General features: G+C 45.1%; 1 protein-coding gene and 2 non-coding genes across 4 annotated transcripts; 2 read left to right on the plus strand and 1 right to left on the minus strand.

The window, feature by feature from the left end:
• Positions 1-541: 541 nt before the first annotated feature.
• Positions 542-7403, minus strand: Gar1 (GAR1 ribonucleoprotein). 2 transcript variants are annotated; one of them, XM_038311312.2, is made up of 7 exons: positions 7143-7403; positions 6671-6905; positions 5353-5507; positions 4828-4887; positions 2287-2437; positions 1179-1247; positions 542-840 (listed from the first exon to the last, which is right to left on the minus strand). In XM_038311312.2, the coding sequence occupies exons 2-7, from the start codon at positions 6891-6893 to the stop codon at positions 827-829; spliced, it is 672 nt and encodes a 223-aa protein (XP_038167240.1). In that variant the 5' UTR covers positions 6894-6905; positions 7143-7403; the 3' UTR covers positions 542-826. The 2 variants fall into 2 exon arrangements, with proteins under 2 accessions (XP_038167240.1, XP_038167239.1); XM_038311311.2 differs by having other exon boundaries at positions 6671-6986.
• A 4948-nt stretch (positions 7404-12351) lies between these two features.
• On the plus strand, positions 12352-12515 carry LOC119801571. The gene has a single exon (XR_005283254.1). It is a non-coding gene; the product is annotated as a U1 spliceosomal RNA (small nuclear RNA).
• A 1648-nt stretch (positions 12516-14163) lies between these two features.
• On the plus strand, positions 14164-14235 carry Trnap-ggg. Its single transcript has one exon. It is a non-coding gene; the product is annotated as a tRNA-Pro (tRNA).
• Positions 14236-14930: the final 695 nt, after the last annotated feature.

Raw genomic sequence — 14930 nt, forward strand, 5'->3', positions numbered from 1 at the left:
AATTTCATGTATAGCATCCCTAACCCAGGATTTGAAAAGTGATAGGTAGTCAAATATTTTCAAAATAAAGGTAAGTAACTTTTTCATTAAAAATTTTATTTTAGAAAACCTTTAGTAACCCATATTTAAATTTCTATTCCTAAATTTCTTGAACTATAGTTTTCACATGAACAAAGCTACTCAAATCTTAATGGACTCAAAATAAAAATTTTAAAGTAATTCTTAACTGTGATTACTGAAACAGCTTTAATCTGTGTATTATAAAACACAAAAGTAAAGAACAGCAAACGCTGCTGTTCTGCCCAAAAGGCGTTCTGAAGGAGGAGCTCACGTCTGAGTGATTTCAAAGTGCGTTCCAACTTCCTGATTTGTGAGTGTGGGGTGGAAGGGGGGTGTTCAATTGAGCTTATCTGGTACCTTTTAGAATCAGAGTATTTTTAAACAAAACTCACCCACCCCACCTTTTCTATCTGTAATTCAATGGGTTGAAGCTTTGCTTGTTCTTCCAAATTTCAAAAAATAGGTTTCGATCAATAAACAATTAAGAAATAAAAAATTTTATTTAAAAAACTCCAAGTATGCTTCAGAGGAGAAGTCCTGTTGTTCCTTAAGCACCCACCAGGCTTAAGTCCCAGGTACTGCACAGAGCGGGGTCTTCATGCTCTTTCTGGGTACAAGCAACTGTTCTGCCCCACTTGTTTCTACCCAGTGCTGACGACTCAGCTCCACTGACAGAGCAGCATCCCCAAGGATCCAGACAGACTTCAATCACAGCAGAAGATCACGCAGAGAAAACAGAAGACGTAAGGTCTGCCAACTGCCACATCTAATGTCCTCTTCCTGATCAAAGGAAAATCAAGAAGGCTTGTTACAGCGCTAATAGCCAAATTCAACTTCAACATCAACAGGAGTTCCTACAATGTTTGATAAATTTACATTACCAAATACAACTGCCATTCATATTATATATTTTTTGTTTTTGAATTATTAATATAACAAAGTAATTTGGTGAGAAATTAGTAAGTAATGGTAGAGTGGAGCCATAAATTAAGCTAAAGCCAAGACATCCCAGTGTTTGCCATACTTGTGGGGAGAGAAATAAACCTAAACGGAAAGAAACGGACAGACAGCATCGATCTACAAATCCAGTTATTTAAAGGCATCTTCCTCATACTCACCTCGGAATCCACCACCTCCTCTTCCTCCTCTGAAGCCCCCACCTCCACCTCTTCCACCTCTAAAGCCACCTTAAAAAGGAAATACTTGTTAAATAATGATGCTTCTCATTTTCTGATAAGCTGTAAAAGTTGTGCCATTCCTATAATCATAAAGACTAAATACAAGTTCATCTACTGTACTTTACAGTAACTTTTAAAAGATAAAGATGAAGAAATAGCAGTCTCCCAAGTGGAGCAGTAGGGTTAACTCAAGATCACCACCTTTTCTGTTTTTCACATCACATGTATTTTCTGTACGTGTATGTATGTGTACATATGTACATGTATGTGTATTTATGCGTGCTAAAGCATGCACATAAAGGTCATTGGAAAACTTGCTAGAAAAATTAAAGTCAAAATACTCACTGATAACTAAGAAACTACAATTCGGTTAGGAAATTTTTATACATAAAATATAAAATAGCGCTTCATGTGTAACACATAAGCCTCCTAAAATAATAACGGATCTAAAACACACTGTAGGGCAAGACATGACTCCTACGCTCACAGTACTGTTGAAATATGTAAGCCTAGTCATCTAAGAGCACAGCACATCTAGCTGTGTCCAGCAGCCAGTGCCTGACAGGGGTTAAAAACAACTGCTACCGGTTTTACGGTATAAAGTGTGTTTACTTCCCTTTATACCGTGACTCTACAGTGCATCCCTTTCTCAAGAAGCTAATCATAAAGCAGCCTGCCCCATTTCACCAGCATTAGCCTCCACCTTACAACCCTCCACTGCACTAAGAAGCCACGCTGAGCGATCACACTCTACATGAGGATCTAAGTGTACATAATGAAACTGCCCACACTGCACTTCTCAGAATGAATCTGTTATTAAGCAATGGGTGACAGTCTCTATTAAAATCTCTATTAAAACAAAAATAATCCAAGGGTCTGAAATCTTGCAAAGGTAAAATTAAATTTTTTCTTCTAATGAAGCTGTGGAAACAATATGGGCAATATGTAAGAGAAACAAAGGTAAGGGAAGTCTGGCTGCATACTAAAAGTGTACTGTATAAATCAAATGTGGCTACAATCCTCATTAGAAACCTCCACAATAACTTACCACCTCTTCCACCACCTCGGCCACCACCTCCTCTTCCTCCTCCTCGACCTCCCCTGCCACCACCACCGCCGCCTCTGGGAGGTCCTTTCTCGCCAGGAGGACGAGGTAGAAACCTCTGCAATGGCAGCAGCTTATACGGATCTATATAAAACTGAAAGTTGAACAGCAGAAGTTAGACAGCCCAGACTACTTAGTTCAAATCCCACACACAGCTCTGAGCAAGGACTTCCCCCACTCCTAATTACCTAGTTTTCTATGTATAAAAATGTAGACAAAAAGGGCCAATTATAAAGTTCCATGGAGATCATAAGATACATAAATCAGTGCTTTAGACTGTATACAAACAAAAAACTAAGGTCAATTCAATCTTATTTTTTAGAGATACATGTCTCCAAAAATCTACATATTTATTTAAGAGAGCTGCCAAGAAAAGAATGATCAGAATTGACATGGGATTAAATTTAAGTTCATGAGATATGTCAGGATATTCAATGTATCCAGTGCTCTGTGTGACTGTACTGATCAAGGAATAAACTCCATCACAGAAAGTACAATTAGGTCAAAATGTTATCTTTAGACCTTGTAACAATCTAGGCTGCTAAGGAGAACCTGAACTCCAAAACACCAGTAGACTGGAAACCAAAATAGAAAACAAGGGATGGGGGTTGGGAGGGCTTACATCACTACAGAAATCCTCAAGTGATCTTGCAGGAAGAAAGGCAGGGATCAGCATGGCTTCAAGGGTCTCTAAGGTAACTTTCTATTTTCAAGTCACAGCCATGAGAAGCCTTCAGCACTGTTTCTCTCTAGGCTCTTCAGCTCCAAACACCCCTTTCAGAGCTATCTATAATCAGTGCCACTTGCTATCAGCAAGTCACTGTCCCTACCTAATTTCCTGTTCTGACCTGGCTTCTGGAACCACCACTCCCCCAGCTCTTCAATACCCGACTACCACGCTGTTCCTAAACCCACTGAGTGCTACGTGCACCCCCCTGAAAACTACTCTAGGGACTGCGTGTACAGCATGCATGTGCCCCTCCCCCTTTCCTGGCAATTGTGTCAGCCTGCACTAAGACATTTAAATTTCGGATGGGGCCTGAGGCTCTCATGAGAGCTCTACTGTTTCCACTCTTCATAGACTATGTCTGTCTATCAACAACTTCCCAGTTTTATTTATACTCCTGCCCTGTGAAGTTCTGATCATTTGACCAGCTCATTGTGTCCCAAATGAAATTCACCATCCTACCTCAACCTATGTTCTCCAATGCTGCCCAAGTCAGTAAGTGGGACTATAACCCACAAAGATGTCAAAACCAAACTTCTAAACAATGGTTGGTTGAGTTATTACCAAGTCCTACTGATTCTCCCTATATGTTCACATCCCCGCATCCTCTTCTCATTTCTGTGGACTCTAAGTCTGGCCCACAGCATCCCTGGCTTTGTACAGCCTACATGGCTGGTCTTTTCCAAGAGTGCTGACGCCTTTTCCATTTAACCAGTCTTCTTTTAAGCACAAACGTAAAGATCAAGCTCACCCTATTATTTAGAAACAACGCTAAAACTAAAACTAATCTCTTTCTCATAGCTTATCAAGCTCCTCCCTACCTCACCAGCCTTTTAATTCAAGAACCTTCCCCACCCACCCTAAACGGTCTATGCCCATCAGAGCCTTCTGCAGTTTGCTATCCTGATACTCCAGTTTTCTCTATGCAGAACCCACCTTCTGCTGTCGCTAGCTCAGTGCATAAATACTGGCCTAACCACATCAAAATTCTCTAGCTTTCTTTCTTGAAACTGCACTGCGGATGCTATTTAAGAGCAACTGGGTCAAATTTATAAGAAGGGGACCTAAAAGGATGCCATCTTAAGAGCTGTCCTCAGGGATCTGAAATGTAAGAATTTTTCCTGGTTAATTCTGAGCTTTCAGTTTCAAAAGTACCACCTCAAGGAAAGCTAGAATTAAAAATGGCCCCACTACAGAGTTTCATGGCAGCCACTGAATTTTTATAAACTGAATATACCATGTTAACGAAATACCTATGGAACCCTTTAGTATCTATCTACATCTGCCAAGTAACTTATGCTTTTGAGACAGATGATTGCTAAGTATCTCAAGATGGCCTGGAATTCAATATGTAGCTTAGACTAGACTCAAAGCAACTATCTTCTTGCCTCTCTGGCTCCAAGTGCTGGGACTACTGGCTTGCAACACCATGCCTGGCTAAAACATTACTTTTCAAGACTAGTAAGTTTAGAAGTGAGAAAGCCCAAACCTGTAATCCCAGCACTCAGGAGGTGAAGGCAGGAAGAGCACATCAGATTAGATGCCAACCTAATCTCAACAAGTGAGGTCCCAGCCAGCCAGGGCCACAACACAGACACTTGCAAAAAAGTAGACTCAATACCTGTGTCACTACACATCAGCTGCAGAGCCCCACTGCAGCACAGTGCAGGAGCCGTAACTGCCTCCCCTAAGACTATCCCTAAGGCACACAACATTCTCCTCCAAATCTAAGAATTTTAATTATGAGTTTGACTCACCTTCTGGAGCTTTTTAAAGGATGATGCCTTCATGTTTTCTGACAGTTTGACTGAAAAATACTATTAATTATATTAAGGAAGAAGTAAGAAATAAAGTTGTAAAAAGATAATAAACTTTTGAGTTTAAGCATTTAAAAAAAATGTCTGGCTATAAGAAATCAAGAAATTTCTAAGAGGAAATGATATTTTCTTTAAAAACCATAATCAGTACCTCCCAGTTCTATGATAGTCCAGTGGCACCATCTCTGTAAAGCAACAGCAGAGCAAATACAATCCTGTGGCTTGTATCCAAATGGCCTCCATTCCCAGAACTTTCCATAAAGTCAGTCATCTGCCCTTGGCTCATCACTTCTAAATATGGGTGAAGGCATTCTCTCCTACAGATTCTCCTTATGGTCCACCTGTAGCATTGCTATCTACTAAACGAAGCAATGAGTTTGCTTTAGCTGATACTTACCTGGCTGGGGAGGGGAGGGACAATAATTCCTGGATGAGATCACTGGCTCATCCCATTAGAAAGGATACAAAATCTCTAAGTTGTCCAAATATCTCATCCACTTTCCCAATCTGTTCTTTGTTTTCTAAAAACACCGGAGCGTTGAAGTACGGCACCTTGTTCTCCTCTGTGGTACATTTACAGACGATGTCATCTTCACAGGGATGCATGAACTCGCCTAACACTGAAACAACAAAGAAAACAGACATGGGCCATTTCAGACACGGACCAACTTGGTCTTTTCCCACATCTCACCTCCAAGGCAGAGCTTGGTTATCAACACCATGGTCCTAAGTTAGCACACCATTACTGGGGGACCTCTTAGAGACTCCCCTTCTCTCTGTGCCCTTGTACATGAAGCTAGTCACATCTCACTGCAGCCAGGTCTAATACATGGTTAACCAGAACAAATGTAGTGCTTAGAACCGTGACTGGCACACGAAGATCACCTAACATAAGACAGTTATCCTGCCATGGTTTTCACAATGAAAACAGTATATTCCACTGACTATTCTTTCTTTTCCCCAACCTATATGAATCAGCCTGTTTTTGTTGACTGTTCCCTTCTTCCTTAGAACTCAATATTGTTACCACTTCTTCCAATGAAATTTCTTTTCAGGAATTACAAAATAAGTACCATTGTTTCTATAACCTAGAATTAAACACTGTATTTACAAAAAATCACTCCCCATCCTTAACAACTAGAACCTTTCATTCCTGGTATTAGCCAAGTTCTACTTATTATGTTTCCTTTGAAACTTCTTTTCCATCCATCCGCCAAATGTACAGCCTGCAGGTCAGCTATGAAGAGCTATGAACATGGCCCATCACAAAATGGTACACTCACTTAAAACACGATTTTGCTGGGTTGTGCAACGGAGTGTGTTGAGTGTGTGTGTGTGTGTGTGCGCGCACACGCTAATCAGGCTGCATGTTTCTGGGGTGTGAACTTCGCAGATGACACTGCCATGCTGAAATGTCAAAAGGTTGGCCACGTCTCCTACCCTTCCACTTTTTCTTCATGTCACCTTACTGAACATAAGGCTGCCAGTATCTCCTCTATGGCTTATTACAACACCCCTTGACTTTTAGCCATTCTGTCCAGCAAACCAATCACACATACAGATCCCAAATTATGTTCTCTCTTTTGGAACGGGCTATCCACTCAATGTCTAATTCTCATGTTCTCAGTCCAAACTCAAGTTCTCACGATCACTTCCTCACAGCTCCGATAGGATGCTAAGTCAGTGTGCCCTTTCGGTGACCACCACCAAACTTGCTAGTCACATAAACACCACCCGACTCCACTCCCACTGCAAAGGAGATTAAGCTCTGAAGACGACTTACACACGACATGTTCTGGAGGTCCTTGATCCTGGAATTTATTAAAGCCTCCACGACCGCCCCCTCGTCCAAACCCTCCTCGGCCGCCGCCTCTGAAATTGCCGCCGCCACCACCCCCTCGGAAGTGGTTGTTGCTACCACCGCCACCGCCACGGTTGAAGCCGCCGCCGCCGCCACCGCGATTAAAGCCTCCGCGACCTCCTCCTCCTCCTCCTCGGAAAGACATGTTCTCTCCGGCCTGGGGAGAGAGAAGGCCCGCTCCCTCTGATCACTGCGGGCTCTGAGCATTCATCTGGTCCCCTCAGCGTCACTCAGGACCCTAAGAGAGGACAACAGAAACGCAGCCCCGTCACCCGCCACACTGCTAGAGTGAGGAACGCGGAGACAGGGGTGTCTTCGCCGCAGCCCGGCGGCCCACGCCTCGCCGCCACATCCCCGCCCGCTCCTTCCCACATTTCGTCCCCGCAGCACTCACCGCGCCACGTGCGTCTCTAGCCCAGGCAGGCGCGAGCGCCGCGGACGACTTCCGGCGCGTTCAAACCTCCTCGGCCACCGTACCGGTGCTACCAGCCCAGACCAGAAACGCGAAGGCTTGGTCTGCAGGAAAAGTCTGTCACGAGCGGACGCAGCGATCCTAACGCCTTTACAAATACAGTGTACAGCGCCGGAAGAGAAACAATCCTGTCCAACGTAAACCCCCACCTCACCCTCCCCAGATCCGCAAAGCCCAGGGGAGCGGAAGTGACGTAGAAGCAGTGCCCTCCGTACGCGACGTTTCCGGAAGTGAGGTCTCTCGTTGCCCTTGGAGACAGCGGGGCGTCTGAATCCTTTCTGTCCGTCGACGGGCTGGCTTGGCTGTAGTTGGTGCCAGTCGCTTCACGGGCTGCGAGAAGATCCCGACAGGACTCAGCTCCGCAGAGGGTGGCCGCATCTCTGTGTGAGCGGAGCTCCGCCCTGGTCCGGCCGGGGCACGTCAGATCCTGCTACCGCCAAATGCGATCTTTGAAGTTTCTTACCTTTTTTTTTTTAACCCCCAAAACCTATGTAATTCTTTGTGCTATATTATGTTTTGCCCTGTTATTATTAGAATAGGAAAAGGGGCGTGTGTGATCTGATAGAAAGGTTTTAGTTTTTAATATTTTAGTATTTAATCTTTTAATATTTAGTCCCAGATAATTTATTCATTCATCAAATACGTTTTGAACACCGACAGGCTGTGTACCAATCTCTAGATACACCTCACCTTTCTTCTCCTTGACCCTCTCACCTCTGACCTCAGTTTCCCTATACCACTAAAGCATAATAAATGAAGTGACCTCTAGTTATTAAATTTGATTGACTCGTTTCATCTCTAGATTGTCTGAATCATCTCTTGATATTTGACAATATCACCGTTTCTTTGAAAGAAGGCCAAGATTGATCCCCATATCAGAGGGTTATTGTGAATAAAATTTTGAAAGTTCTTTGTAAGAGATACAGAAACATTAGAAATTCAACTATGCCATTAACCCTAAACTATAAACTTCTTGAAGAAGTATATACCAGCCACACATATAAAAAGAATCTGGAAAATGTCTTTTAAATTCAGATGTTATAGCTGGATATACATACATGTATATAGGTACATCATAGAGGGGTAGAGTTATTTGTAGCTTTCATTTTGACATTGTCATCTAACATTAAGTTCATGTTTGTGTCTCCATTTGATGTCCACTGTTGTGTCCAACTCAGTATGATAAAACTATTGTATGTGTACAAGATCTTCAGGGACACCTGGGGCAGCTGACCATTTTTTTACATAAGTAAGAACTGACATTCACAGTAGAGAAGAAACTTCCCTAGCTAGTGAGGGGAACAACTAAACCCTCAAATTCTCACGACGCTATCCTTTCCCTTCTCCCTTTTTAAAATAATTTATTTTTATCTTATGTGCATTGGTGTTTTGCCTGCATGTATGTCTGTGTAAGGCTGTCGGGTCCCCTAGAATTGGAGTTAGAGAAAATTGTGAGCTGCCATGTGGGTGCTGGGAATTGAACCAGGGTCCTCTGGAAGTGCAGTCAGTGCTCATAACTGCTGAACCTTCTCTCCAGCCCCGCCCCTCCCTTCTTTCTCCCAAAATGTAGATCCTTCCAATACCCCCATTTGTCCTCATAGTAGCATCAGACTCTTGGTTTTCAGTGCCTGAGCTCCAGACTTGTGAGCACACTCTTCTCATGGCGCCATCCCTACCCCTATCCCAGGCTCGTTGTTTCTTACCAAAGGTGCTGGGTTCCTATTGACTTCTTGTGAAGTAACTTTGTATTGCCTTTAGCTGAGGACAGGCCTTTTGACTCTGTCACTTATTTTATCCCTGTCCCAAATCACTCAATATAATCTATAACTCAAACGTCCAACATCACAGCAGACAACATCTCATTCTGAGCATGTTTGTTACCCCAGATTAAGTGAATACATGCAGACTTAACTTCTTCCATCGGTGCTGCTTTTGATGATACAGTGAAGTTAGGACAACAGCTATCTTGTACAGTCTCATTCCCACCAAGTTCCTTGGTAGAATTTTTTGGGTCAGTTATGTATACTACAATATCAACAAATAGAGTTTGATTTCACCTTTTCTGATTTGTATCCCCTTGCTCTCCTTTTGTTTTATTGCTCTAGCTAGGACCTCAAGAACTACATTGAATTGATATGGAGAGAGTGGACAACCTTGTCTTATTCCTGATTTTAGTGGGATCGCTGGGGGTTTCTCTCCATTTAGCTTGATGTTGGCTGTTAACTTTCTGTATGTTGCCTCTATTATGTTTAGGTATGTTTCTTGTATCCCTGCTCTCTCCAAGACCTTTATCAAGAAGGGATGTTGTATTTTGTTGAAAGCTTTTTTCAGCATCTAATGAGATGATCATGTGGTTTTTATTTTTTAGTTTATTTATATGGTGGATTATGTTGACAGGTTTTTGTATGTTGAACCATCCCTGTATCTCTGGGATGAAGCTGACTTGATCATGGTGGATGATGATTCTGATGTGTTCTTGGATTTGATTTGCAAGTATTTTATTGTGTATTTTTGCATCAATGTTCATGAGTGAGATTGGTCTGTAATTCTCTTTCTTAGTAATGTCTTTCTGTGGTTTGGGAATCAGGGTAATTGTAGCCTCATAAAAAGTTTGGCAATGTTCCTTCTGTTTCTATTGTGTGGAATAATTTGAGGAGTATTGGTATTAGTTCTTTGAAAATCTTGTAGAATTTTGAGCTGAAACCATCTGGTCCTGGGTTATTATTATTATTATTATTATCTTTACTACCAGAGCAGACTTGAAAAAATCCACACTCATCCTTCAATTCATCCTCTCATCTTTTCTTTATTACTTCCCTTCTGGCCAATCTTCCGGAGGGTATCCCTCAGAGTGTCCCTAGTTCCTGGTCTCAGTGGTGCCTCCTGTATATTAACCAGTTGGAAATTAAACACGGACGGATTTTCAGTACTCACTGAAAAATTCCCTCCCAAAACTATCCTATATGTTTCTGTGTTTTATTATTTTTGTTTGCGTCTTCGTATTCTTTACTATATTTCTTTTTTTTTTTTTTTTTTTTGGTTTTTCGAGACAGGGTTTCTCTGTGGCTTTGGAGCCTGTCCTGGAACTAGCTCTTGTAGACCAGGCTGGTCTCGAACTCACAGAGATCCGCCTGCCTCTGCCTCCCGAGTGCTGGGATTAAAGGCGTGCGCCACCACCGCCCGGCTCTTTACTATATTTCTAAATTCCTACACCTCCACTCTGGAGAAAGGTATTTTTGTCAAGGCTGGCCCCCGACAACTGTCTAAGAAGCTAGACTTTATCACTCAGGGCTGGGCACCCTGCATATGTGCTTTAGCAACTGCTAAACTTCTTTTTCGTGAGTCAAAGAAAATTAACCTTTGGGTCACCACCACCATCTTCTCCCACCACAACCTGTCCCATCTCTTACCAATAAAGGCTGACAAACCTTACCTTCTTCTCAAGTTCCTTCCCTCCAAGTGGCACTAGTGGAAGATGCCACACTCACTTTTTAAATCTTGCCCACTCCGCAATATCTCAAATCTTCTACCTCAACCTAAGATGGACTATTCTCCATTTTATTCCTGCATAGAAACCTCAGACACACAGGAGGACACATTGCCTCATGTCACTTATGCCTGGCACACAGATGGCAGCTCCTGTTTATACGAGGGGACCCATAGGGCAGGCTGTGCCATAGTGTCAGATACTGAGGTGGAGGAGGCATACAACTAACCAGCAGGCTAAATTAGTAGTCCTCATCCGTGCCTTCCAGTTGGCACAGGGACAATCCTTAAATGTTTACACAGACTCCAAATATGTTTTTCCTATTCTCCCAGCCCATGCTGCTATCTGGAAAGAGCACGAGCTTCTTACAACAAAATGAGGATGCATAACTAATTCAGGCCACATTATGGCCATGTTAAAAGCCTCCCATCTCCCCAAAGCTATAGGAATTATTCACTGCCCTTCTCATCAGACTGACAGCTCCTTCCAGGGGAAAAACCAAGCTGATTAAGCAGCCAGGACAGCGCCCTCCAGGGCCTAGACTTCCCTCAATCACCTCAGGGGGTTCATACAGTACACCCACATTCTCACAGTCACCCCCTAACATTCGGCAAATTTTGTCAGACCTACATCAGCTCTTTCATCCTAATAGTCAGGCTCTGTCTCACTTTGTCAAAGCCCACCTCCAACCCACCTCCGAGGACTTAAGCGTTCTTAAAAACTATCACTGCCTCTTATAAAATCGGTCAAAAGTCAGATTCCACGGAGCAGACACGGCAGAAAGAGATCTGGCTGCCAGAAACAGTTCGCTGGCCTCCACATGCCAGCCATGGCTCGGACACACCTGCCCCTCCCCCACATACACAACACGGAAAAGAGAGTACTTATTTTGTGTATGGGCGTTTGTGCTTGATTGTATATGTTCAAGACACACATGCAGGAGCCTGAGGAGGTCCAGAGAGGGCAGAGTGGATCCCCTGGACGAGGAACACAGACTCGGGTCACCCCAAATACCATGTCCCAACATAGCGTCAGTTTCATAGTGTTTCTGTAGAAGAGAACAGAGAAAACCAGACACAAGAGCCTTGTAAATTGCAGTGGTGGAGACATGAGATAGGCAAGTTCGAGCGAAGCTGGAGACCTCTGCTGTAGGGCTGGCTCTCTTGCTGCCTGACTTCTCTAACTTCGTATTGGCGGAAGATAGGGGTCTGTCGCTGCGCACCAAAACCAGCGACAAGGCAGTTAGGCCACGGCGGTGAACAGCCATCGGCTATTTGGGGTGGGAGATAATACCACATGATTTCTCTCTAGTCCTGAAACATTCCATGCAGCTCTCCGCAAGCAAGAAAGTTCACCAAGCCAACGGGGCGATAGGGAGAAGAAATCTAGTGTCACCCCTGGGTGTCAGTTGGGGGCGTGGTCTATGCAGATGAGGGTCGCGCAGGGGCTGCTGCATCCGCAGCTTCTGCGGAAATGCGAGGGATTTCCACGCGGCGTGGAAGAGAGCGCGGGTCTGCTGTGGCAGCAAGGAGCATGAATCGCTTGTGCGCGTCCGGGGCAATGCTGAAGTATACGCGGAGAAGTGACCGTGAGTTCAGAGTGTAGGGCCAGTGGAGCTGAGTCGGGGCTGTGAGGAGGAAAAGCATACTTACCTGGCAGGGGAGATACCATGATCACGTAGGTGGTTTTCCCAGGGCGAGGCTCACCCATTGCACTTGGGGTGTGTTGACCCCTGCGATTTCCCCAAATGCGGGAAACTCGACTGCATAATTTTTGTTAGTGGGGGACTGCGTTCGCGCTCTCCCCTGATATCTTTGTTAAAAAAAAGACAACTCTTTATGACCTTTTATTTCTTTATCCCTGTAGCGTGCTTCATGCCTTGGTTAAGTACCCAGCTGGAAGACTACAATCATTGTTAGGAATCAATTTTGCTGGTTAATTCGAACAAAACACTTCTCGTAGTTTTATCGTCCTAAACATAAGCACCTGTCTCTTTATGGTCACCATTCTCTCGGATATGACCTGGGTTCCGCCGGGCTCCACCTCAAATCCCAGCGGTGCGGAGTCACACTCGCACTCCGAGTCGTCCCTCTCTACTCTGGGTCAAGTCCCTTCCCGTCTGTACCGCATAAGCACTGGCACCACACTCGTCGCCTTTCCCACGCGAGGCTCCAGCACACACCTGGGGTGACCAGCTTCTCGCGCGTCCGTGCTCCGGGTCTGTAAACGATCGGACCCTAAAGCGCACTTGGTCTCCTTGGCGGAGTCCTGTTGGGAGCCCGGACGGCGAGTCCGCCAGCCTGGAGTCCCCGGGTAGCTGCGGGGTCCATAACGTTCGCGTGAGCTCGGGAAGCGGCCGTGGGGCGCGCGGATGCTCGGCCCCCGCAAGGTGGGCATCTCAGGTGTGGCCGCCGCAGTGAAGCCGAAATCACAACGGAGACGCAGCAGAACCTTATGAACCGTGTCTGTGGCACAGTCGGTTAGTGGGATCTACTGTTGATCAGAAGATTGGTGGTTCAAAGCCACCCAGGAACTACAACTTTTGGGCGTTTAACTTTTCCAAATTTGCAGCCACTTGTAAGCTAACTTAGCAACTGGAAAGTGCACACCCCTACATCCTTCTAAGAAATTCCGAAGCCTACGAAAAACTCAGCTCTCGTACTGTCACATGCTCTCGTACCTGTCACATGCTGTCTCTTTATGGCCTGGCCTCTGGTAGAGAAAACAACAAAGCTAATTTTTATTTGGGGAGTGGGAGTGCTGAGGGGGACAACCCCCACCTGCTGTCTGTTTTATTTGGGGATGGCGAGAGTGGGAATCCTTCTTATTGAAGGAAAATTATGGACAAGTCATCAAAGCACAGGAAACGGACCAGATTTTAACAAAATGGGTAAACTTTCCACCAATGGCTAAAGATATTCATATGACAAGGGCGACCACAGCCTAATTCGTAATCACAAAACCCTGGAACCGATTTATTTCGAAAACCATGGGATGTGAAAAAAACCAAAATAAATCACAGAAACGGGCAGGCCCGGCTGTGTTTGGTAAGGAGTCTTGGGGACTGGCGGTGACGGTTTTGGTCTCTGCCGGTGGGCGGCGTCTAGGGAAGGCTTTGGACCGCTAGTTTGCTTCCCAACTCTTCGGAAGAACCCCAGAGCAGTTCGCCCCCTCCCCAGGTGGCCCAGCCACCACGGAGAGGAGGGCGCTGTAAGGCTGTCACGTGCTTGGGGAAACTACTACACCTGCAGGAGTGGTATCGCCCTACAGACTTCAGTTAGCAACTACCATCACCACCCAAACGAGGCACGGACGCGTGCACTTGGCGCAGCTCCCAGCCCAGCGGCTTTAGAGAAATCACTTCTGCCGGTCTGAAATTAGAGAAATTTCAGGCCGGTCCGCGCCGGGCTGAGCTTGACTGAGCACCCACTGTAGAGCACATCACTCGGCTGGCTCGCTGTGATCGTATAGTGGTTAGTACTCTGCATTGGGGCTGCAGCAACCTTGGTTCGAATCCGAGTCACGGCAATTATTGTCCTTCCCGTCTGGTGTGCTGCTTTCTTGGCCCCGTACCCCCACGCCTAGCTAATGTCTTGACACAGACTCCAGTCTCCCTAGTTCAAGTCCCGCTGACAAGGAGGAACTCAAACACTATTATTACAGTTTGCAGCTTGGAGTCTTCACTGTCAATCATGCTATCTCAGTTGGAAACACAAAATCGCCTTCACTGTCAATCTCCCTAGACCCACGGCATAGTAAGCATCTTTGAGCAACACCCCTACCTCTGATTTTGGTCGCATTAGCATGATGCAGGCTCTGAATGTTCCTATCTGGTATCTTGTCTTAGTAATAGCACATTAAGTGGGAAAGCTTGTTTTATAAGCCCTGCCCTCCCCTTTATGTGTCCTCCCCCCATTACTAGTGGTGGCTCCTAGTAATGGAGTCTCAACTGGCCGTCTCCTTCACCAGGCAAGGATTCCAGTGCTAGGACTGGGCTGCATTCAATTCAGTTGTTGGCCAAGGGTACCCCATGGACATCTCCAAACCACCCAGGCTGCTGCTAAGACACAGGGTTGTTCTCCAAAACCTGCCAGCGGATCCCATTGCTGAGGTAACATCCACACATGGAACATGGGGAAGTCAAGCTGGGTCATACAGGGAGCTTGCATCCCTACTTTCTAGTCTAATGGCTGAGGGAAGGTACTCTGTGGGCTATCGAAAGA

This window comes from Arvicola amphibius, chromosome 14, assembly GCF_903992535.2.
Source record: "Arvicola amphibius chromosome 14, mArvAmp1.2, whole genome shotgun sequence".
Lineage (NCBI taxonomy): Eukaryota > Metazoa > Chordata > Mammalia > Rodentia > Cricetidae > Arvicola > Arvicola amphibius.